At 49.1% G+C, this 23538-nt stretch overlaps 1 protein-coding gene across 1 annotated transcript in view; it reads left to right on the top strand.

Annotated features, from left to right (window-relative positions):
* Positions 1–238: 238 nt before the first annotated feature.
* The window catches only part of LOC311580981 (sodium- and chloride-dependent transporter XTRP3B), a 34713-nt gene continuing 11413 nt past the window's right edge, over positions 239–23538 (top strand). The window contains exons 1-8 of the mRNA XM_084752816.1: positions 239–469; positions 830–1343; positions 9226–9366; positions 10979–11070; positions 13281–13508; positions 15016–15126; positions 17719–17960; positions 19264–19426. Of these exons, the coding sequence (XP_084608942.1) occupies positions 1115–1343; positions 9226–9366; positions 10979–11070; positions 13281–13508; positions 15016–15126; positions 17719–17960; positions 19264–19426 (1206 nt within the window). The 5' untranslated portion in view covers positions 239–469; positions 830–1114. The remainder of the gene's footprint in view (positions 470–829; positions 1344–9225; positions 9367–10978; positions 11071–13280; positions 13509–15015; positions 15127–17718; positions 17961–19263; positions 19427–23538) is intronic.

Genomic DNA, 23538 nt, shown 5'->3' on the forward strand with positions numbered 1-23538 from the left:
TAGAGGTACACACACACACGTACGAAAGCAAAACACACAAACAAATCTTTTCTTTTTCTTTTAATGAAAACTGCAACACCACCACCCACAAAATCCTCAAGACCTGCCAACAGAGCTAAGGAGTTTGGACTTTATCATACGCAGAAACTAGAAACTTTGATGATTAACAGCGGACTCACCAGGATGAGCAAATGATTGAAAGTTTCATAACTTTCTTAGTTGGTAGGGTCGGACTACAGAACCTGGCCAGAGCTGCACTCCCTTTCTCCCCTTCCTCCAGAATTCGGGTGAAACAGTTGATGGTCTTTTGTGCCCTTATTTTGGCAGGCACAGTGAAGTTTCCATCCACAGGTAGTCAGTCATCCATTAGCCAGGATGGCCTCCTGGGAACACTGAGGTGGGGTTAGCTGGACTGGATCACCTTCGCTGGGCATCAGGACACCCCAGAGAACTGATCTTCATCCCTTTGGTAAGGTGATTGCTATATACAATTATTACTAAGGTCTGAGTGGTGTGCAAATTATAAATCAGACATAATACTCAAAACTCACCGTTTCTGATTGCTTGCTATCCCTTAACTGTCAGTTACGCTCTTGAGGATAGCTGTGTCATTGTCTGTGCAAGGCGGGGACCCCAACATAATGGGGTCCTGTTGCATTTAGTGAATTGTATTGGTAGCTCACGATATGCCATAGTGGGGGTATTCATACTATAGAAATCGACACGCGCACATCAGAGTTCTTCTGCAGTTTGTAGCTAAACACTTCCCAGCTCACCATCAGCCTCCAGCAGGTACAGTCATATCCTCATGAATTTTGTTTTTTTGCAGACACCCTTAAAAGCAGCCCAAGGAGCCCAGAAATGGCGAAGTATGAGAGACATGGGACAAAGAAAGAAATGTGGCCAAAGGTCAGTGGGAGGGTGTAAAACTAGCCACCTGTGAGGTAGAGGCAGGGAGTGAGGCACTGGCCAAGCAGGGAAGACCCACACCAGGGCCTGGGAGGGCAGAAAGCTGGCCCCAGAGTCCCGGAGACAACTGCAGAAAACACAGGGGCTCAGAATCCACAAGAGAGCACAGGAGTTGCCCATTCTGTGCTGAGAGTTGCCTCAGAAGATGGAGTCACCTTCAGCACGTGTGGCCTCCCTGCCAGAGGATGAGGAGCTACAGCCCTGGGAAGGCGCTGGAAGACTGGGGTCAGCAGAGTACGCTCAGCCTGTGGACGTGGAGGAGGTGCGGCCAAAGTGGGGTAACCCCCTGCAGTTCTTACTTGCCTGTGTCTCCTATGCAGTGGGCCTGGGCAATGTGTGGCGTTTCCCGTACCTGTGCCAGATGTACGGCGGAGGTGAGTGCAACGCGCAGGTAAAGCATGTCTGAGTAACTGGGTGCCACCTTCCTGGAACCTGGAGGGATTATAGGAGTGCTGGCTGTCACCTCCAAAGAGCTGGCAGTAAGGAAGGTCTGGCCTTGGCATCAGCGGACAACGCTTTTGCTCTGCTATCTAAAACACCTCTGCCTAACTTGACGTCATGAAGGTTTTCTCTGCTCCTTCTCTACGTTTCTAACCTCTGGGTTGTGCACATGATGCTATCACCTTCCTCTCTTCTGTGTGTGTGTGTGTGTGTGTGTGTAAAATGTGATGCCAACTAAGGCTCGTTATATTCTGTTGTTATGTTGTTGATTTCTCGACAAAAGCATTGCAGAGCTCATCGGCTTGCATTGTATTATTGGGGTTTGAGGAAGTAGTGAGGATGGGTGCTGGGTTCAGCTAAAGGTGCCTAAACTCCCACCTTGGTACGAGTTTGAGTTTTCTCCCAGACCTAGGCAGCAGCAGACAAGCCAGCAGGATCCGGCACAGAGACAGGCTGACCATGGGCTGCACCAGGCTTGCTGTAGTTAGCGCTGGATACTTTGGGTTAAAATTAGACCATCTTATGACCTTTGAGTGTTAGAGCATAACTCCAGACAGCTGCAGGAATATGGCCTCTGCTGTCAGGTGTCTCCTGAGAACAAACCACACAGGCCTCAGCCTCCTTTGACATCGAGCTGGTAACGGGCAAAAACCCAGCCTTTTCCGATCAAGCAGGGGATTTAGCCTCGCAAAGCCGCCTGAGTGGGAAGGTGGTGTTCAGACCCTGCTTGCAGCTGGGCAGGCTCGGGGCAATAGCTGGCTCTGCCAAGGCTTTCACTTTTCCTTCCCTCATGTGGCCACAGAGCTTTGCGTGACCTCGAGGAGAGCTTGCTTTGTGCCTGAGGTGGAGCTGGTGACTGAGCTAGCAGGGCAAGTTCTGCCACTTGTAGACAATCTTAGTTGGGTCCTGGCACCCCAAGGGGCTTTAGCTGTTTGCCCAGAACTCACATAGCTACTGCTGGTGCAGTAGGACAGATGGCCCCTTCTACACACATGTCCCTGGTGTGTGAGTAAAGCTCTCCGCTGGCTTTGCCAAAGACCCTGGGCTGTGGACATCTCAAAACTGACGGATGGGTGAGTGGGTAGGGAAGAAAGTGGCTATGAGTGTTTGCCAAGGCTGTGGGCTGCGGGCAGGGCTGCTGGAATCTTGCTTACAATTCCGGAAGCTCTGGCTTGCTTTTCCAGCACAGTACCCACCGGTCCATGGAGCTAAGGGGAACTTGACAGGTTTCCCAATCCTGAGCCTCTAGCACTGAGATTACTAGACCTGGGACACTCAGGTGTGAATTTTCAGCAGCCCAGGGCCAGGTGCTAAGGAAGCTGCTACCATTGACAGCTGTAGACGAACACCGATTGCCCTGCTTGGGTTGTTGGGTCGCGGGCTGGAGTTGAGGGCTTCACAGGGAGTTAAGGTCTGACATCTGCAAACCTGGTCTTCTCAATTTGATACAGAGTATCTTTTCCCTCCTTGGGGCCTGCTTTTGTTTCTACTAGTTGTGCCTCAGGCACCTTCACTTTTGCTTTCACTTTACGAGGAGGGGGTTGGGGGGGTGGGGGAAGTATTTTATATTCTCCTGCTATGGGTGTGAGTTCTTTGCTCTGAGTTCTCAGGGTATTTGCTTACAGACTATTAACCTGAATGGGGAAAACAGACTAAAGAGAATGTTTACTTCGGGTTGTTTTGAATGGTGGACCTTACAAGATTAAGCATTCATTAAGGTCACAAGATATTAGAGTCAAGTGTAAGAGCAAATAACATGCCAGGGGTGGTGGCTCACCCCTTGAATCCCAGCACTGTGGAGCCAGAGGCAGGCAAACAGTCTTGAGTTTGAGGCCGGCAGAAACAAAGAAACCCTGTGTCAAAACAAAAATCAGAAAGAAAAAGATACAAATAAACGCTCTGGGTCTCTGCAGGTGGCAATTGGCAGGGACTCCACTCCCCACCCCCACCCCCACCCCCAGAGCCCTTACCCGTTTGGACCCCTTTAACTCACTGGCCTTAAGAAACATCTGACACAAATTTTAATGCCGGTAATGGGAAGTACCAGATACATAAACTGAAAAAGTAGGCGGTCTCCTCTCCCCGCCTGTGAGCAGCTCCTGCTGTGGCCTTTAAGGCTTCCTGGGCTGGTTTCTTGCAGGGTGAAGTTTAAGAGGTTGTTTCAGGGCCTGCATTTCCTAGCAATTCACAGTTTCTTCCAAGTGTTGTCAGTAAGGAAAGCACCTCCAGGGATGCTCCCAGCAGTGGCGGAGCAGTGCTCTGGGTGTAGCCGAGACCACTCACTGTTGCAGGCTCAGGAGAACAAGAAGGGTTACACTCCAGGGCTTTGAAGGCTGTGTTCTGATGAACTGAGTGATTCTCCCTCTAGGTTTCCGGTTCCTATGGTTAACAGGGTGTGGTGGATAGTTTTGGGTTTTCACCTGGGATATTCTCTCCTGAGTCTGGCCTGGTTGCTATGGCCAGGGGGTCTTCAGAGGTTGGAAGATATTGCTACCCAGCGCCCTTGAGTGCCCTTGCCGATGTCTGCCTGCTGTGCCATGAGCACTTTGTGGGGGGGGGGGGGAGAGTTTCTTTGTAATGCCTTGGTTGTCCTGGAACTAGCTCTGTAGGCCAGGTTGGCTTCAGACTCACAGAAATCTGCCCCTTTTTGTCTTGATGGCCCTTGGGACTATGATCGCTTTTCTTCCCAGTTAGATTTCCCCCCCCCCACCCATTCCCGTCAGGATGGCTTTAGGCCTCTCCCCATTAAGGGTCAACCCTCTCTGTAACTGCCTTTCTGTATGACAGCTGCTACTTGTTGCAGACTTACATACTTAGCCTCATGGTTGTATATAGTAAGATGTAACAGGGAATAGGAAGGATACAAATAGCCAGATCCTGCTGGAAAATGGGCAGAGTAGTTGGCAAGTGGAGCAGCCTGAGACACATGCCCAATACATGTCTGAAGCCGCCTGGCCAGTGTGAAAAGACCCATGAGCCTGATTCAGTTTGGTGACACTAGACTCGGGGCAAAGTCACAGTCGTGCCCACGTAACTGGGAGTTGTCTCCCCAAAAGCCTGCTCAAACGGGGACAGCAAGCAACTCTGTCAGCCAAGGCTGCTAATTCTAATTGTTTTTCTGAGATTTATGCAAGTGACTAATGCTAGAGAGTTTCTGAGTTGGTAGGTGGATATGTCCCAAAAGGAGACAGAATGTAAACTCTGAACTTCTTAGAAGCTATGTCCATGATTACCCTTGGCGGCCCCCAGACTCTTCCTAGTATAAGTGCATAACATGTGTGACAAACAGTTGGTGAAAGGAGGCCTTCCTGCCTCTGTCTCTCCAGCTCTGTGAACTTGTGTGAACTACTGATCACTGGAAACAATCTTGGGTTTTGTGATCACATGAGGCTGGAACAGAGAAGCCCCTATCACACAGCATGTGCTCAGCAAATGCAGTAAGGCTGCCACCAGCACCTTTCCCGGAGCCTGTGTGGTTTACATAGAAAGTGACTCTTATGGCAAATCAAGCATTTTTGACCAATAATGGCATTAAATATTTTGGATACCAATGGAACTCTGGGGCACCTGGGCCTGACTTCCTCTGGCCAGGGATAAGACAGCAAGATTGCACCAAGAAAGAGTAAAAGAGGAAAGTGAGAGATGTCGGGGGACTGAGTCACGGTTAGGTGGTCTAGCTGCTTCCAGGGTCTGTACTGGCTGCTGATGGTTGACAAGCTGAGGATGCCCATCAAGATGGACGAGGGAGTGTGGGCAGAAAAAGGGCAATCCTGACCCAAGACTTCTCTGTTGGACCCTGCTGTTAAGGTCGAAGTCTGGCATTACTGGATAGCCCCTGAGTTGGTGCTAAAATGACCAACTGCTGAGAAGAAACTGGTTCAGGGTCCACCTGGGTTTCCTGGAAATACCCTCCATGCTAATGAGATGTCTTGATACCTTAGCTTTCAACCAATGGTCATTTTTCTATGCCTGGAGTTCCCCCCCCCCACCCCCATAGGATACTTCATTCCCCCCCTCAGCATAGGACTGTGCTGCTATATGTAAATGAACTATCCCTGGCACCCCTAACCCCATTGAATCAAACACACCCCAAAACCTCTTCTATTGCTCAAGGCTTTTTTTTTTTTTAAGATTTATTTAAGTATACAGTGTTTCACCTGCAGGCCAGAAGAGGGCACCAGATCTCATTATAGATGGTTGTGAGCCACCATGTGGTTGCTGGGAATTGAACTCAGGACCTCTGGAAGAGCAGTCAGTGCTCTTAACCGCTGAGCCATCTCTCCAGCCCCCATTGCCCAAGGCTTATAATGTTCCTGATTCACGAAATAAATTCTTTCACCCCATTCCTCCACCATGACCATTTGAGACCTGTCATTTATTCTGGGGAATGAAGGACTCCCCTTCTCCCCCAAAGAATTGGCCGCCGAAGTCCACTTGACCACCGCAAGCCACTGGAGCCATGGAGGAGCCGTTGGACCCACATTCATTGTAGATTAGACAAACTAATAGGTTTTCTCCGCCGACAAAATAAGCCGAATTAAGCTGAATTAAAGTATGAAGACAGGTTTTTTGGGGGCAGTTCTTAGGCAGGTTCGCCAGTCCCAAGGAACAGGGCCAGGGAAATCACCATGCAGGCAGGGAATCAGGGGTCATAGAAAGAGAGAGTGGATAGAGAGAGAGAAAAAAAAACACAGAGAGAAAGAGAGACAGAGAGAGACAGAGAGAGACAGAGAGAGGCAGAGAGGCAGAGAGGAGAGAGAACACAAAATGTCTGGATTATATGAGGAAGAGTCTTTTGTGGAAAGGAAGCCCATCACCCTGGGCTGGGCCAGCCATACCCAGGAACAGGTAGGGACCGAGGAATGCTGGGAGAACCGGGAGGCCAGGTCAGCTTTGATAGTTAAATGGGCACCTCAGCCTCTTGTCCCGGGTCTGAAACCCAGCATCCCAGCCTTTTGTATATAATATAAGGGAGAAAATAATCATCTATGACTACTTCCTGCTGACACTGGGGAGCAAGGGAAGAGCAGTCACAAGTTACCTGGGGAAGCAGGCTCTGGAGCCCAGCATCTAGGTGCAGATCTAGTTTAATGTGGAAGCTCATTGGCATGTATACACACATCATCAGCTAAGGACACACCGTGACATCATCCAGAGATGGCACGGAATCTGCGTCCCGTGAGGGTCTACACCACGAACAGCACATTCCGGCAGTGTGTCTGTGGATAAAGGGCAGGAAGCAAGCTATGCCCTGGGCATGGTGCCATTTTGTGGGTCTCCAGTGTGGCAGGACCCCATTATGTGTCTAGTTCACTAGAGACTCAGGTCTGCTCAAGCAGCCGTGGGAACTGTTTGTGCTTCTCACATTCTGTCTCTTAGAAACACCACCTGGACAGAGACTGCTCCCACAGTTATGAGACCCAAAAAGCCGGAATGTTGGCCAAGTCCAGGAAGAGCAGGCTACATCACTTGCTGTCCAGGCTCTGCAGGACCACTTGTGGCTAGGGATATGAAGGGCAAGTAGAAGTTTGTGAGGCTGGACCAGACCACCTGGGGCTAGCTACTTGAAGCTGTCCTGGATGCAGGTTTTAAAGAAGCATCTGGACTTGGCAGGATGCTGGAATAGACACACACACACACACACACACACACACACACACACAATGTTAGGGGCAGAAGATAAGTAGATTAGAGAGAATTTTTTTTCTTGGGTGTACATTTGACACTTCTGGCCCAGGGTCTTGGCAGTGGGGGCGGGAGTTCTGATACCAGGGAAAGGGGGAGGAGTCCCACCCTCAGGACTGGCAGGTGGAGAGGAGGGGCCCCACCCTGAGGACTGGCGGGTGGAGTAGCAGGCTGGGACTGACAGTACTTATCCAGAGTCCATTTGACCTGTGAGAGGTGAATCCAAGTGGATTCCCTGAAGCTTACAAAATCCTTTTAAGTTTACAAAAAAGAGATACATTTTAGACACGTTAGTGTTACCACTGCTGTAATCTGTACTGAAGTCCATATTGTAGAAAGAGCAGCAGACTCATGCCTTTGAGTCATGGTAAAAGCTACAGTAAAATGATCTTACTTAAAAGTATTAACACTCCATCCTCTATCCAGAAGACGAATATATATATTTTTCACAATGAGGAACACTTTTAAGTCTATAATAAAGGAAATTTAAAATCTTGAGCTCGTGACTATGATATTACTGGTCCATGTAATGGGATACTTTACCCAGAGTTAGTCTAATGATTTATCAGAGCTCCATTGACTAATGTTAAAGCTCTGCCCTTTGAGGTCTTAGTACAGCAGTAACAGAGTAAGGGGAAGGAATCTGAAGCATTTTCATCCCTTTTATATGCTTTAAATCACTCTCTTAGATCCTAAAACACTTAGATTCTCACAACTTAACCTTCTGTATCCTCAGACCTTACATAACCTTTACACTTTTTTCCCATCCAAGTACTCATCCACCATGAGATGACAGGTTACTGGGAGCAGTCACTTGTTTTGGGTTTTTGATTGTTTGTTTGTTTGTTTGTTTTTTGGTTTTTGGTTTTTTGTTTGTTTTTTGGGAACAGTCACTTGTAAAGCGAAGAACAAAAGTTTCTTCTTTCACAAATCTGGTCTTCAAACCCACCAGAGACCTGAGAAGGATAAATTGTACCTGACTAAGCAGGAACTACAGACCAAGCAGCTTCCAAGTCTATTAAATATAGCAGACGCTTATCAGCTACCTGGTCCCCAGGTTCTTCTGCGATGGGTGGGGCATCTTCTTCAGCTGGCAGGCCCTGACAGACTTTCCTGTGAAGCAGGAACTTGAGAAGACAGTCTGATCTGTGTCTAGGCTAAGTAAGGCAGTCAGTTTCCCAGTGTCCTGCCTGTCCACTGTCTGGACAGTGTGCTGCTGTCAACAGTCAAGGAAAAAACCGTCTTTTGACCAGCCGTCAGTTTTGCCACCTTTGAAGGAAGCTCCAGGTATAGGTTCTTCTGTGCCACCCGCTTCAGAGGAGGAGACTAGGGGTGCTGTCAGGAGCTGGCATGTCTGTCATGAAGTACTTTTTATTAAACACTTTAAATGCCTGAAATCCCTTTATGTAGGCGAACCCTCCAGGGTAGGAAGCAGGTTTGTTGGTTTTCCACCCCACCTCACACAGATTCTGTCAGAGCTGTAGGAAGACAGACAGAAGCCCTCAAGAGGGATGTGCAAGTATGTAGCAACTTGGTGGTCCAGCCTTGCGTCAGCCCATACATGCTGAAGGAGAAGCCAGGGGCTAGTGAGATGATCCAGTGCGTAAAAGCACTTGCCACACAAGCTCGGTGACCTGCGTTCAACCCCCAGAACCCACAAAAGGGTAGGAAGAGAGTACCAGCTTCCCAAAGTTGCCCCCTGACTTCCCCAACTTCCCCAACACAAGAGGGTAGATGGCAGCTCTGGCAGAAGCTGGGCCAGCAGAGCCATGGAGAGTGACAACAAGGAGCTGGGGACGGCAGCAGTTTCCCTCCCAGGACAGAAGTATTCAAAGATTTAAACAACTAACATGGCTGCAGGTCATCTATGGATGAGTGAGCAGAAAAATGAAAGGATGGAGAGAGCTGGGTGGGTGAACTGGTGAATAGGAGGATGGAAGAAAGATAGTGAGAGAGATGACAGAGGGAGGGACATGTAGAAGGCAGAAGAAATGAGCAGGAAAAAAGTAGATTGGAGTGGAAGGTCTGAGGGCGACTTGGGTGGGTGGAAGGAGGACTGGGTGGGGACAGGCGGGTGGGGCAGGGTGAGGCCGTCTGTGCGCGCTGACCCGGTGCTCTGGTCTCCCACAGGGAGTTTCCTGGTCCCCTACGTCATCATGCTCATCGTGGAGGGGATGCCACTCCTGTACCTGGAGCTGGCCGTGGGGCAGCGCATGCGGCAGGGCAGCATCGGCGCCTGGAGGACCATCAGCCCCTACCTCAGCGGTGTCGGTAGGTGGGACCCCTTCCTGTGCCCCTGACAGACGCGTGTTCCTGGGCATTGCAGGCGTGCAGGCCATGAGCAGGACCTGTGACTGGGTGGACTGACAGCACAGGGAGGGAGGGCGCCATGGAACTTGGGCAGAGAGGGCCCTGGATTCTGACTCCCACACGCAGTCCCCAGGGAAGCTCCCACCTCAGGGCATCTCCTCTCTGGACTCAGCTTGAGACCCTGTGAATGGCTGGACGTCCTTCATGACGCAGGGACGTGATGCTGAACATGGCACTCGAGTGTGTGAGCGCACCCCATCTTCACCACACCACTTGGGGGCCTTGTGACATCGACACCACGAGTGTTGCCAGAGTTTGGAAACCAAGGCATCTATGCACACCAGGTGGCTTCGGTTCCCAGCACACCTTTCCAGAGTGACCTCCACACGCTCTCCTCTGATACCGCCAGGAAGACATGGATCACCTCTGTAAAAGTCCAGGATCCAAGGCCATCAATGGCTACAGTGATGCCCCAACCCTGGAAGGGGAGCAACTGTTCAGGAGCAAGGAGGGGTCAGTCCTTTAGCATAGGAAAGAAAACAGCTGGGACCCTAAGGGGCACCGACACCAACTTACTGGCCAGTTTCCCAGTGGTGGTGATGCTGATGTACTTACTCCCACCAAGACCAAGGGCAGCAGCTTGAAAAATGGTCCAGGGTACCCATGGGATGGAGGAGCTGGGGACAGTGCTGCTAGAGGCCAACATCAGGCCACTCCAGAGCAACCTGGCTGCACACATGCCCTCTGTCTACAGAGCTACCCTAGGCCCTTCACAAGTCTGACCAAGGCAATGGGGCTGGTCTCCCACCCTTTGTGCCTCTGCTAAACTCCATCCCTCCTAATAACAGGGGGATGGGCCTGTCCCCAGTGACTCAACCTAGTGCAAAGGGAATTAACTGTCATATCGGGCAAGAGGTGACACTTCTCTCATGAGGTTTAAATCCTGGTTCTGCAGGGTGGTCTTTGTCTCAGTTTTCTCTTCTGTGAAATGGGAAAAATACTGTTGTGGAAATCAAAGACGCATTGTGGTGGTTTGGATGAAAATGGCCCCCATAGGCTCGGAGGGGACACTGTTTGAATGGATTAGGAGGTTTGGCATTGTTGGAGAAAGTGTGTTGTTGGTGGCGGGCTTTTGGGTTTCAAAAACCCAAGGTGGTCCCAGTGTTTGTCTTCCTGGTGTCTTCAGTGCCATCTCCCAGTTACCGTGTCTGCCTGCGCGCTGCCATGCTTCCTGCCTTGACGCCACGGACTAACCCTCTAAACTGCACACAAGCCCCAGTTAAACGGTTTCTTTGATAAGAGTCGCTGTGGTCATGGTGTCTCTTCATGGCAACAGACACACACACACATCAAGCACAGAACCCAGGACCTAGCACTTAGATGTTAAAAAAAAAATGTGTGAGACGTTGGGGGAAGAAGCTCTGGAGACAATCCACAGATGCAAGGTCATGTTTAGAATAAACTTGGAGGGGAAGCTCTCCTGCCCTGGGTGGCCCCATCACGTCTGCCCCAGGGAGGCTCACACCTTGGGCTACCTATACCTGCCCTCAGCATGGCCTTCTTGTCCTTTCAGGCATTGCTAGCTTGGTGGTCTCCTTCTTGGTGTCTGTGTACTACAATGTCATCAACACCTGGGCTCTATGGTACCTCTTCCACTCGTTCCAGGTGAGCAGAGGCCTGCTAGGTGAACCAGATGACGGACAACAGCGGGAGAGGATGCGGGCCTTCCCTCTGGGAGGAGTGGGAAAGTTTGTGGGTTGTAACATGAAGGGAGCCTGGCGGGGAAAGGCACACTTCCAGTCATCCGTTGGACTTTTGTTTCTGACGCCCTAAAGGGAGAAACACTGCTCTAGAAGTGGAGGCAGTTGGTAATTGCCTGTGGGAACATCCAGGTCAGAGCTGCACACCAGCTCTCACATCCACTAGAAGGCCCGCTTGGAGCCAGGGTTTCAGTGGGTTGAGTACCCTGGAGTGCAGACCTGGCTCCCTGACGTTAGGTAAAGCAGCCTTGGCCCACTAGAGAACGCCACTGGGCCCCAGGCTGTTCCCTGCGAAATGTGGCCTTGAAGCCATGCGCTTTCTCAGGTTTACCTCTATTGGTGGCAGCTTTTTGTCCTATAAATCTGATCTCATAGAATCAGACCTTGCTCAACAAGGCATCTACCTTAGCAGGGGCTTACTCCCATACTGCCATCAACTTTGATCAGATTTAGGTCGTTTCCTCAGTGCCCATCAGTACTGCTGAGCAGCTAGCTGCTCTGGAGTTACGGTCATTGTCAGACATCACTTTAGTTAATTTCTTTTGGGTGCCAAAGAACCCTGTTCAAATCACCTAAAGCAGAAAGAAGAGGGTTTTTGCTGCCAAAGCTTAGAGTCCAACTGTGGAACTAGTCACTAGTGCCAGGCTCCCTGGCCCGGGGGCCTCAACAGCGTCAAGGCATTGGACCTCCTTCCCCCTTGTGCCACACCCAGATGGGATGGAACATCTGTCTATATACTTTTTTTTTTCCTCCTTTGAGACAGGGTTTCTCTGTGTAGCCCTGGCTGTCCTGGACTCACTTTGTAGACCATGCTGGCATTGAACTCACAGAGATCCACCTGCCTCTGCCTCCCAGAATGCTGGGATTACAGGCTGTGCCACCATGCCCAGCTCTGTCTATACTATTTTTTTTTTTAAAGATTTTAAAATGTATTATTATATATACAGTGCTCTGCCTGCACATACACCTGCAGGCCAGAAGAGGGCACCAGATCTCATTATAGATGGTTGTGAGACACCATGTGCTTACTGGGAATTGAACTCAGAACCTCTGGAAGAGCAGTCAGTCAGTGCTCTTAACCTCTGAGCCACCTCTCCAGCCCCTCTGTCTGTACTCTTAAGGTTGTCCTAATGAGTTGGCTTATGGAAGGTGAAAGTAGACTGACTGTTGCTTTTTCTGGCTTATTCAAGGTTTTTTGCTTTGTTTTGCTTTTAGTTAAAAAAAGTTGTCTGTGAGTGTTTTGTCTGCATGTATATCTGTACTACATTCAAACAGCGCCCATGGAGGTCAGAAAAGGGCATCAGATCTCCTGGAACTGGAGTTACAAACGGTTGTGAGTACCATGTGGGTGCTGGGAACTGAGCCTGGGTCATCTAGAGGAGCAACCAGCACTCCTGACGGCGGAGCCATCTCTCCGGCTCCGTCACTAGCAAGTTCTGACCGTCCCAACAATGCTGCGAGAGCTTAGAGTATAAGCTCCTAGTTTGGCTGCTGAAGTGATGCTGGGCAGAGTTCCCCTGTTGTGGATGGTCTGGCCACTGTCCAGATACTATCAAAGAGTCTTCTAGACCCATAAGACAGTGCAGTGGTCCTCAGAAACCACCCGCAGTACTGAAATAAGTAGCAACCCTTATTGGCCAGCTTCACTAGATCAAAATATCCTAGACACTAAGTTATAAAAAGGCTTGTTAACTTGCAATGTGGTCTCTAATAGAGATGAAGTTTAGTGGAGCATCATAGCCTAAGTGCATATAGCAGGGGATAGCTACAGTGAAACCAGAATAGGAAGGGACAGGCAGGCTTCCTCAGCTCACTCCAATGGTTTCTTCCTTGACTCCACCTCCTAAAGATCCACAGCACTTCCTCATCCAGGAGACACAGCCTCTGGGCGTGAATCTTTGGGGAACGTCCAACGCCCAGTACAAACCAGTCATCCTCCACGCCATCCATATCCTCGGTAGCCCAACCCCTCGTCAGCCTCAAAGGCTGAAACCGTTCGCCATTGGGGATCAGCCTCCCTCCCCCCCACGATTCCTCTGCCAAAGCTATATCCCACTTCTCACCGAGCCCTTGACTCTTCCTCACCTCTCCGTTGACTCTCACTCTGTCCCGCAGGATCCCCTGCCGTGGTCCGTCTGCCCACTGAACAGCAACCGCACCGGCTACGATGAGGAGTGTGAGAAGGCCTCGTCCACGCAGTACTTCTGGTACAGGAAAACGCTCAACATCTCGCCGTCCATCCAGGAGAACGGAGGCGTGCAGTGGGAGCCGGCGCTGTGCCTCACCCTGGCCTGGCTTATTGTCTATCTGTGCATCCTTCGGGGCACCGAGTCAACTGGCAAGGTGGGCTGGGGAGCGTGACGGTGCTGCCTGGATGGGTTGGGCCATGAAGAGATGGGTGCCTGTCCTAGTTAGCTTTAACGGTCAACTTGCCACAGCCCAGAGCCACCTAGGAAGGGGGAGACACAGTGAGGGGTTGCCCAGACTGGCCTGTGGGCATGTCTGTAGGGGATTTGATTATTTATTATGTTCATTTTGATTAAGTTTACACCACCATTTTATCATCAATTTATAAACATACTAGCGTCAAAACCTCTCATTTATATAACATTATGTCAGCAAGCTGGTGATGGCCTTATTAGTTGGTGTGAGAGTGTCCAGCCCACTGCGGGTGACACGTGTCCTGGGTGGATGCTTCTACATTGCATAAGAAAGCTAACCACGCATGAGCCTATGAGCAAACCAGCAAGCAATATTTCTTATTGATGTCGGCTTCAAATCCCTTCTTGAGTTCCTGCCCTGACTTCCTTCAGTGATGCACTGTGACCTAAAACTATCAGCCATGTAAACCCATCCCTCCCCTAAGTTGCTTTTGTTTAAAGTGTTTTGTTACAGCACAGGAAGGAAACTAGGACGGTGCCTTAATAAACTATGGTGCTCACAGAGGGCCATGGGAGAATGGGCACCACAGTGGACTAAGGCTGTGTTCACAGAGGCTGGTTGGGGGGCGGGGGGAGGGTCATGCAAGATGTTTTTAAACTAAAGACCTTGAGCACAAGGACTGACAGCAAGGGTCACCTTAATCCCACACTGAACATGGCTGCTAGGCGTACCTCCCTGACAACCTCCGGGGTCCTTTTTGTCACTGGTGTCTCCTGTGGCCGTGACAATCAAGCAGTCACACACGACGACCCTTCACAGCCTCCTGGCTTCATTTACTTTTATTTTAGAGTTACTAAGGGAGACGCCATATCTATCCTGAAAACTTTCCAACCCTATAAAAACAATTTTAGTACCTTTTCCAGCAGTTGCCGGGCGGTGCTGGTGGCGCACACCTTTAATCCCAGCACTCAGGAGGCAGAGGTAGGTGGAGCCCTGTGAGTTCGAGGCCAGCCTGGTCTACAAAGAGAGTCCAGGACAGCCAGGGCTACACAGAGAAACCCTGTCTCGGAAAAAAAAAAAACACAAAAAACAAAACAAAACAAACAAACCTTTTCCAGCTGTGGGCAAACTCCTAAAACATTTGATGTAAAGACTGTGCCATGATCCATGTAAACACCATCTTCCTAGTGACGTAAGCAGGCACTTGGCTCTATTTCTAAGTTAGCTGTGCTGTGCTCTGGTAGGGGGTGGGCAGCATTAGACCTCATAAAAGAGCTTCCCTCGGGTGATTTTAGCGCTTAATTATTGAGCACTCACAGGATTTATATTATTGATTTAATTTTGTATATTTTAAATTAAAAATTCCGTAACAACAGTATCTTCACTTCAATGATATGTAAGTTGATAATGCCGGGTGACCTTCTCGCCTGCTGTCGCACAGCCATTCCCTCTGTCCTGGTGCCCACAGGTGGTCTACTTCACTGCATCGATGCCCTACTGTGTGCTCATCATCTACCTGGTCCGAGGCCTCACACTCCACGGAGCCACCAATGGCCTGGCCTACATGTTCACACCCAAGGTATGGGCCGCAAGGGGAGAAGTCCTAACTGTGCTGCTGCCTGTTTTGGTCCCTTTTGGTATGCCTGGGGGAAATCATAGGCTGAGGAAGCCTAAGGCTGGGCCAACGGCTGTGGGTGCTTTATGGGCCTGAGCTGCCTCCCCAGACAGGCCACTCCCAGCCCTGTGCTTTCTGGAACATTAGATCCCGGTTCCATTCCTCCTACACCTTGACTGCCCTAATGACCGATGCCAGTCCCTCCCTTCTGCCCTTTCCTGTCCCAGGTCTCACCCAGAGTCCTGTCTAGATGCTGGTCACAGGTGCCGCTCCAGAGATCTCCCTTCCCTGTGTCCTTCCTCCTTAGACCCTTTCCCCGCAGGTCACCATGATCCCTTCCTCATCCCTCTCCAGGCCAGTGTTCCTCAACAGAAATAGCGCGCAGCACTCATTTAGCAAATTTTGTGCCTGTAGCACCCACCCTTCTGTGGACTCCTCAGTGTGACAGCATTCAGGCCTAGGGAGCTAACCCCTTAACTCTTAGCTTTGTGGTTTTATAGAGGGTATCCAGCAACAGAAGCAATTTGTAGTCTTCAACTCTTCACAGCCTTTGCTGTCTTTGAGACCTCTCCCTACTCCTGCTCTCTCTTTGGAACTTTTTAGTTGCCCTCTCACTGCTGCTACTTTAAGGATAGTGGCGGTGGTGGCAGCTGCAGTGGTGGCGGTGGTGGTGGCGGCGGCGTCTTCTGTGGCATCCTGTGTCCTTTGGATGCTCCTGTCACTTTCACAATCTCTTCTTCCCACTCTAATAATGATGCAGGTGAAGAGCAGATGTTGCATGGGCTTTTCTGGAAAGGCTGAGTAGACGCTGTTTATCCTAGATAGGGCACCAACAACATACGAAAGACTCAAGTCTGTATAAGCCTAGCTTATTGAACCAGTGAGTTTATCAGGGTCACTTACAGGGGCAGCTGTATCACAGAAGAGCCTGGAGAGAGGTAAGGAAGGAAGCTTTGTATAGGCAATGGCTCATAAAAGCTGCATTCCCAGAGCACCCCACACAACTTGTCTCTTCTCTCCAGCAGCTATTCCCGCTTTGAAATCCTGGGGAGTGGCCTAGTGTTTCAGGGGTCTCTTGACCCTTCCTGAACCTTGGGGAGCCACCCTCCAGGAGGAAATAACTAAAAAATAGACAAGAAAACTTCACACATGAGAGACCTCATGAGGTCTAATGCTGCACCATCAGAGAATAACACAGCTAACTCAGAAACTGAACCAAGTGCCTGCTTATAGAGCCAGAGAAAGAGTGTGTTGTGCAACTGAAGTGCTGTGTTTGCACCACTAACAAATTGTGAGCCCCGAGATAGTGAACTGTAAAAACCTGTTTCTTGTTGTGGTGTGGCTCAGCCTTTGATCCTAGAGCTTTCTGTTTACTGTAAACAAGTCCTTATGGTGTGGTTCAGCCCTAGCAAATACCTTTAATCCAAGAGATTTCTGTAAACAGGATTAAATAAAGTTAACCCTAGGCCAAGAGTCAGAAAAAGCAACCAACTGACAGGGATTAGGCAGAGAAGAGGGACATTGAGGAAGGGCGTTTTAGACAGCAACAGCATGGAGAAATAGGAAGAGCTTTTTCCTTCTGGGACATGAGCTAAGCAGGAAGAGCTTTATCTTTCTGGGACTTCGGCTGAGTAGGAAGGTCTGCTGGGTGCTTTCTCTGCCCCCTCCCTTTTTTTGTGACAGAGTTTCTTTGTGTAGCCTTACTTATCCTGGACTCACTTTGTAGACCAGGCTGGCCTCAAACTCACAGAGATCCGCCTGCTTCTGCCTCTCTTGAGCTTTCACCCCTGCATGTGGCTCCTGAGTCTTTATTGGTAAAATCAAACAATTAGGATATTCTTTCTTTATAACCAGAGCCTCCCCTGGCAAAGAAGTAATTTTTACTTCAAAGTGATTTTTACTTTATGTGCATTGATGTTTTCCCTGAATGTGTGTCTGTGTGAGGGTGTTGGGTCCCCTGGACCTGGAGCTCTGGACAGTTATAAACTGCCATGTGGGTGATGGGATTGAACCCAGTCCTCAGGAAGAGCAGCCAATGCTCTTAACTGCTGATGCATCTCTCCAGTCTCAACAGGCCTTCTTGGCCAGCGGGGAAAGTGTTTTCCCTCTGGCACAAATGGAAATGGTTGTTAGAATTCAGCCAGGGTTGTGAAGGGAAACTGTACTTTGGAAGCTGTTTCAGTCAAGGCCTTAAAGGTGCCTTCCTCATAGTGAAGTGCTTTGGCTACCAATAGTTTTGAGGCAGTTGTAGCTTCCTCAGAGTGGACAGAGTGGCTGGACTAGGACAAGGGCAGTCTGGCTTGTTTTTTGGCTGATAATATCTGAAGAGAATGAGGCACCTGCGAAGTGCCTGGTATCTTTTGAATCAGGGATTATTTTACCTGAGATTGAGTGATGTGGTTTCACTGACAAGTAATTAACTGAACATAAGTCAGGTCTGGACAGCTGGGGAGGTTGGGGGGTAAATTTTCCCCTCTCCGAGCCTACTTCTCCTGGGAGGGGGAGTCTTGGATTGGGGCCCAGGATTCCTCAGTCCTATCCCCATTGGCCCTCCAGATGGAGCAGCTAGCCAACCCCAAGGCCTGGATCAATGCAGCCACACAGATCTTCTTCTCTCTGGGCTTGGGGTGTGGTGGTTTGATTGCTTTTGCCAGCTACAATGAGCCTTCCAACGACTGCCAGAAGCACGCCGTCATTGTATCCATCATCAACAGTACTACTGCCATATTTGCCAGCATTGTGACCTTCTCCATCTATGGCTTCAAGGCCACCTTCAACTATGAAAACTGCTTAAACAAGTGAGTCTCAGCTGCCCCTCAGAGCCTTGGACCTCCAGGGGGAAGGCAGGGCTCCAAAGCTCAGAGCTGAAAGGGTGACTGGGAAATCAAGGGATAGACAAAAGTCACCAACCAGTGTGGGGGCCTACAGTGTGAGGTTCAGCTCTCTTTTCTCAGTAGCCAGTGCCGACCTTCTGTAGCACCAGAAACTGAGGGGCCACAAAGCTAAGGCTGCCTTGCAGGGAGTAGGCGGTTTAAGGCGGTCACTGCACTTAGCGGAGGAGGGTACTGAGCAAACAATGCTGGTGTCTTCAGTCCCATTTCCCATCTCAAGTATAGCCGAGACCTCTCTAGCCAAGTCTCAGAGACTACACTACTGTCCATGGCTCCCGTCAAACAGAGGACCATCTTTCAGATGCTAAGGTGTCCAGTAGGGTGATCACTTACCAGAAGTAGCTATCTCTACACTAGGAACAAATGTAATAGAAGCCAATGTATATTCAAATAACTTGCATATTGATACGAACTTAAATTGAAGTGGTTCTAGCCAGGTGGTGGTGGTGCACGCCTTTAATCCCAGCACTCGGGAGGCAGAGGCAGGTGGATCACTGTGAGTTCAAGGCCAGCCTGGTCTACAAAGGGAGTCCGGGACAGCCAAGGCTACACAAGAAACCCTGTCTTGGAAAAAAAAAGTTAAGTGGTTCTAAGGATACTTGGTTACTCAGAAGCACTGGGCATACCCAAGTGTGGTGTTACATTTCTACCAGCCCATGCAGTTTCATCAGACATCGCTGGCCCAGATGTCGAACAGCCTCACTGTAGGGACAGAGTCCCTGTCCTCATCCCTGCTCAGATCTGAAGCCTCTGTACAGAAATTCATGGTTGACCTTCCTTTATTGTTTTCTTTCTTTTCTTTTCTTTTCTTTTGGGAAGGGGTGTTTGTTTGGGGTTTTGTTTTGTTTTTTCCCCCTGTGTGGCCTGGCCTCAAACTCACAGAAATCTGCTTTCCTCTGCCTCCCTGAGTGCTAGGATTAAAGGTGTGTGCCCCCTTAGCCCTCCCTTTCAAAGCGTCACTAGCCCAGCCTCTCTCTCCTCACTGAGGTTCTCAGGGGCATTAGGGCCAGTGGCCTCTCAGTCATGATGGCCAAGGTGACGGTGACGGTCTGCTCTCCAGGGCCAGTGGCCTCTCAGTCACGATGGCCAAGGTGACAGTCTGCTCTCCAGGGCCAGTGGCCTCTCAGTCATGATGGCCAAGGTGACGGTCTGCTCTCCAGGGCCAGTGGCCTCTCAGTCACGACGGCCAAGGTGATGGTCTGCTCTCCAGGGTGATTCTCCTGCTGACCAACTCTTTTGACCTTGAAGACGGCTTTCTGACAGCCAGCAACCTGGAGGAGATGAAGTCTTACTTGGCATCCACCTACCCAGACAAGTACAGCGCCGTGTTCCCACACATGAGAAACTGCAGCCTGGAGTCCGAGCTGAGCACGGTAAGAGGCCTGGGCAGGGTGGGGACTGACTGTAGCCACACAGTCCATGAGGACCTGCAGGAGGACAGGACGCTGGACTGTTGTCCCTGCAGCAGCTAAAGCAGATACTGGCCTCCTGCTCTCCCAGCTGCCACTAGGAACCCTTTCCCCTGGAGAGCTCCCCTAGAGTCTGAGTCCTCCCTCCTTCCTTCATCTCTGCTGAAGTTTCACAAACTCAGAAAAGGCAGAGGGGAAGGTAACACACACACACACACATGCACACCACACACACATACACACCACACACACAAACTCACACCACACACACACACACACACACCACACACACAAACACACCACACACACACACACACACATACACACACACACACACACACACACACACTGAATGGCCCTTATTGAGTTGCCTTGGGGTTAATATGAGGGCGCCCTGGGAGATACATAGGCAGGAACCTTGGTTCTTACTACAATACTTGTGCTAACTGGCATTTATTTTAGCAGTGGCTCTAGAAGTTAGTTTTCTCAGCCAACAGTTTAATTTTGGGAAAATTCCTAAATAATATGAGTGGAATCTCACTCATTCTGTGTGATATCTTATTTTTTCAGATAAATATATATACCCCTCTTGCTAAGAGACATTTTTAAAAGATTTGTCATTCAATCACTCTTATTTTTCATAGACTTACCTACATTATGCTAGGAGCTTTATTTAGTTAGTTAATTTCAGTTACTTTTACTTTAAACTTACAAGTTTTATTGGGGTTGAAATTCCTTAAGGAATTCCTAAGAGATTTGTTGTTATTATTTGTGGGGTTTGTTGTTGTTGTTGTTGTTGTTGTTGTTGTTGTTGTTTTCAAGACAGGGTTTCTCTGTGTAGCTTTGGCTGCCCTGGACTCAGTTTGTAGACCAGACTGGCCTCGAACTCACAGATCTGCCTGCCTCAGCCTCCCAGAGTGCTGTCCTAAGAGATTTTATTAAAACTGTTAATTCTGTAATGTAACGGGGGGACCTTAATATCACTGTGGCTTTTGATTCAAGAGTTTTCTCTCATTTTTTAAAAATTTATTCACTTTACATCCGGATTGTAGCCCCCTCCCCCCCGTGACTCCCCCCACCCCTTAGTCCTCAGAAAGGGGGAGCCCTCCTCCCCTATCATCTGACCTCAGCCTATCAGGTCTCATCTGGACTGCCTGTATCCTCTTCCTCTGTGGCCTGGCAAGGCTACAACACTAGGGGAAAGTGATCCACAAGTGGGCACCAGAGTCCATGTCAGAGGCAGACCCTACTCCCCATATTATGGGACCCACCAGGAGATTGAGCTGCCCATAGACTACATGTGAGCAGGGGTCTATGTCCTCACCATGGATGGATGGTCCTTGGTTGGTGTATCAGTCTCTGTAAGGCCCCCCTGGGCCCAGACTTTCTGCTCTGTTGGACCCTGTAGAGCTCCTGGCCCATCTGGGTCCCTCTATCCCTTAATTCTTCCATAAGACTCCCTGTGCTCATGCCGGGCGTGGTGGTGCATGCTTTTAATCCCAGCACTTTGGAGGCAGAGGCAGGTGGATCGCTGTGAGTTCGAGGCCAGCCTGGTCTACAAAGCGAGTCCAGGACAGCCAAGGCTACACAGAGAGACCCTGTCTCAAACAAAACAAAACAAAACAAAACAAACAACAACAACAAAAAGACGCCCTGTGCTCTGCCCCAAAGTTTAGCTATGAGTCTCAGCATCTGCTTTGATTCCCTCTGGGTGGAGTTCTTCAGGGGACCTCGATGGTAGGCCCCGTCCTGTTCTTTGTCTTCAGCTGCTCTGGTGTCTGTTCTATTTGCCCTTCTGAATGAAAATTATGCATCCTTACCAGAGGCCTCTTTGTTATTTAGTTACTTTAGGTCTGTGTATTGTTGTGTGGTTATCCTGTATTATGTGGCTAATATGCACTTATAAGTGAGTATATAGTACATGTGTCTTTCTGGGTCTGGATTACCTCACTCAGGATGATCTTTTCTAACTCCATTCATTTGCCTGCAAATTTCATGATTTCCTTTTAATAGCTGAGTAATATCCCATGTGTAAATGTGCCACATATCTTTATCCATTCTTCAGCTGAGGAACATCCAGGTTGTTTCCAGATCCTGGCTATTATGAATAAAGCTGCTATGAACATAGTGGAGCAAATGTCCTTGTTGTGTGGTCAAGCATCTTTCAGGTATATGCTCAGGAGTGGAATAGCAGGGTCTTTAGGTAGCACTATTCCCAATTTTCTGAAAAAGCGCCAGACTGATTTCCAAACTGGTTGTACAAGTTTGCACTCCCACCAGCAATGGAGGAGTGTTCCCCTTTCTCCACATCCTGGCCAGCGTGTGCTGTCACTTGAGTTTTTTATGTTAGCCATTCAGATTGGTGTAAAATGGAATCTCAGCATCCTTTTGATTTGTATTTCCCTGATATCTAGGGATGTTGAGCATTTCTTTAATTGTTTCTCAGCCATTTGATATTCCTCTGTTGAGAATTCTCTGTTTAGTTCTGCACCCCATTTTTTAATTGATTATTTGTTTTGGTGATGTTTAATTTCTTGAGCTGTTTATATATGTTGGATATTAGTCCTTTGTAGGGTTGGTGAAGATCTCTTCCCAGTCTGCAGGCTGCCCTTTTGTTCTGCTGACAATGTCCTTTACCTAACAGAAGCTTTTCAGTTTTGCGAGGTCCCACTCGTTAATTGTTGACCTAAGAGCCTGAGCTGTTGGTGGTCTGTTCAGGAAGTTGTCTCCTGTGCCAATGAGCTCCAGGATCCTCCTCACTTTTTCTTCTAAGACTTAGCGTGTCTGGTTTTATGTTGAGATCATTAATCCACTTGACCTTTAGTTTTGTTCAGGCTGATAAACGAGAGCCTATTTGCATTTTCCTACATATAGACATCCAGATAGACCGAGCTTTCTCTCATTTACTTAGGTGTCATAAGCAAGAATGTAAGTGTATGTAGTTGGCCTAAGAACAGTTATATTTTATTATGCTGAGGGTCATTATACAAGGGCCACACTCTCAAGTTCCTAACTTCCGTCCTATCCCTGTCTCCCCAAGGCTGCTCATCTGTGCAGTGTGTCTTAGCCAAAGACACAGGACCGGTTTCTCACAGCAGTCTCTGGGTGGAGGGTCAGGGTCCTGGAGAGTTTCTCCAGCTTTTAGAGCATCTCAGGGCACTGCGTTGTTCTTGGTTATATGCTGTCAGGTGGGTACTGTGAAGCTCTAGTCACGTGGCTGCTTATCTTAGGTGACGTAACTGAGTCCTGCTTATCAGGTACAGCCTTGGGTATAATGGGGTTCCTGGCTAAGCTATTTTTATATCTAAAAGGCATTTTTAAAAAACTATGCTTATCACATTAGGCCTTTCATATTATCCTCCAACTAAAATTTTTCCAATGAATATCTAAGGCTATTTTTAATTTTTGTTTATTTAGTTATTTAGTTATTTATTTAGTTATTGTGCTTTTCTTTTTGTTTTTGAGACAAGGTTTCTCTGTGTAGCCTTGGTTGTCCTTTGTAGACCAGGCTGGCCTTGAACTCACCTTGATCCACTTGCCTCTGCCTCAGGAGTGCGCCTGGCCTTCTTAGGCTGTTTTTATTAGCTTAGTTTGCCTAATTGCTTCCCATATTTGTTATGTGTCATAGTTAATTTTCTTTTGCTGTGAAGAGACACCATGACCAATTCATATATGAGGTTTATTGAGGCTCACGGTTCCAGAGAGCTAGAGTCTATGATTAAAAGGCCGGGAGCATGGCGGCAGGCAGGCGGGGCACAGGAGCAATAGCTCAGGTCTTACAGCTTGATCCAGGGGAGGGAGAAAGCTAACTGGGGTTTTGAAATCCCAAAGCCTGCCCCCCAGTGACACACCTCCTCCAACATTCAAGTACATAAGCCTGTGAAGTCCTATTAACTGTGTATTCCGTTTTCTCCCTCCTACCCCCCTCCATGCCAGGCGTGTTCTGCCCGTTGGCATGGGGCCCAAACATCCATGGACTGAACCCTTCCAATCTGTGAGGCAAAGTAAAGCCTCCCTTCCTTCAGTTGTTTTGTCAGTGAGTTTTGTCACACTAAGGAGAAAAGTAACTAACAGAG

Source organism: Acomys minous (genome assembly GCF_964271855.1).
Source record: "Acomys minous genome assembly, chromosome: 13".
Classification (NCBI taxonomy): Eukaryota; Metazoa; Chordata; class Mammalia; order Rodentia; family Muridae; genus Acomys; species Acomys minous.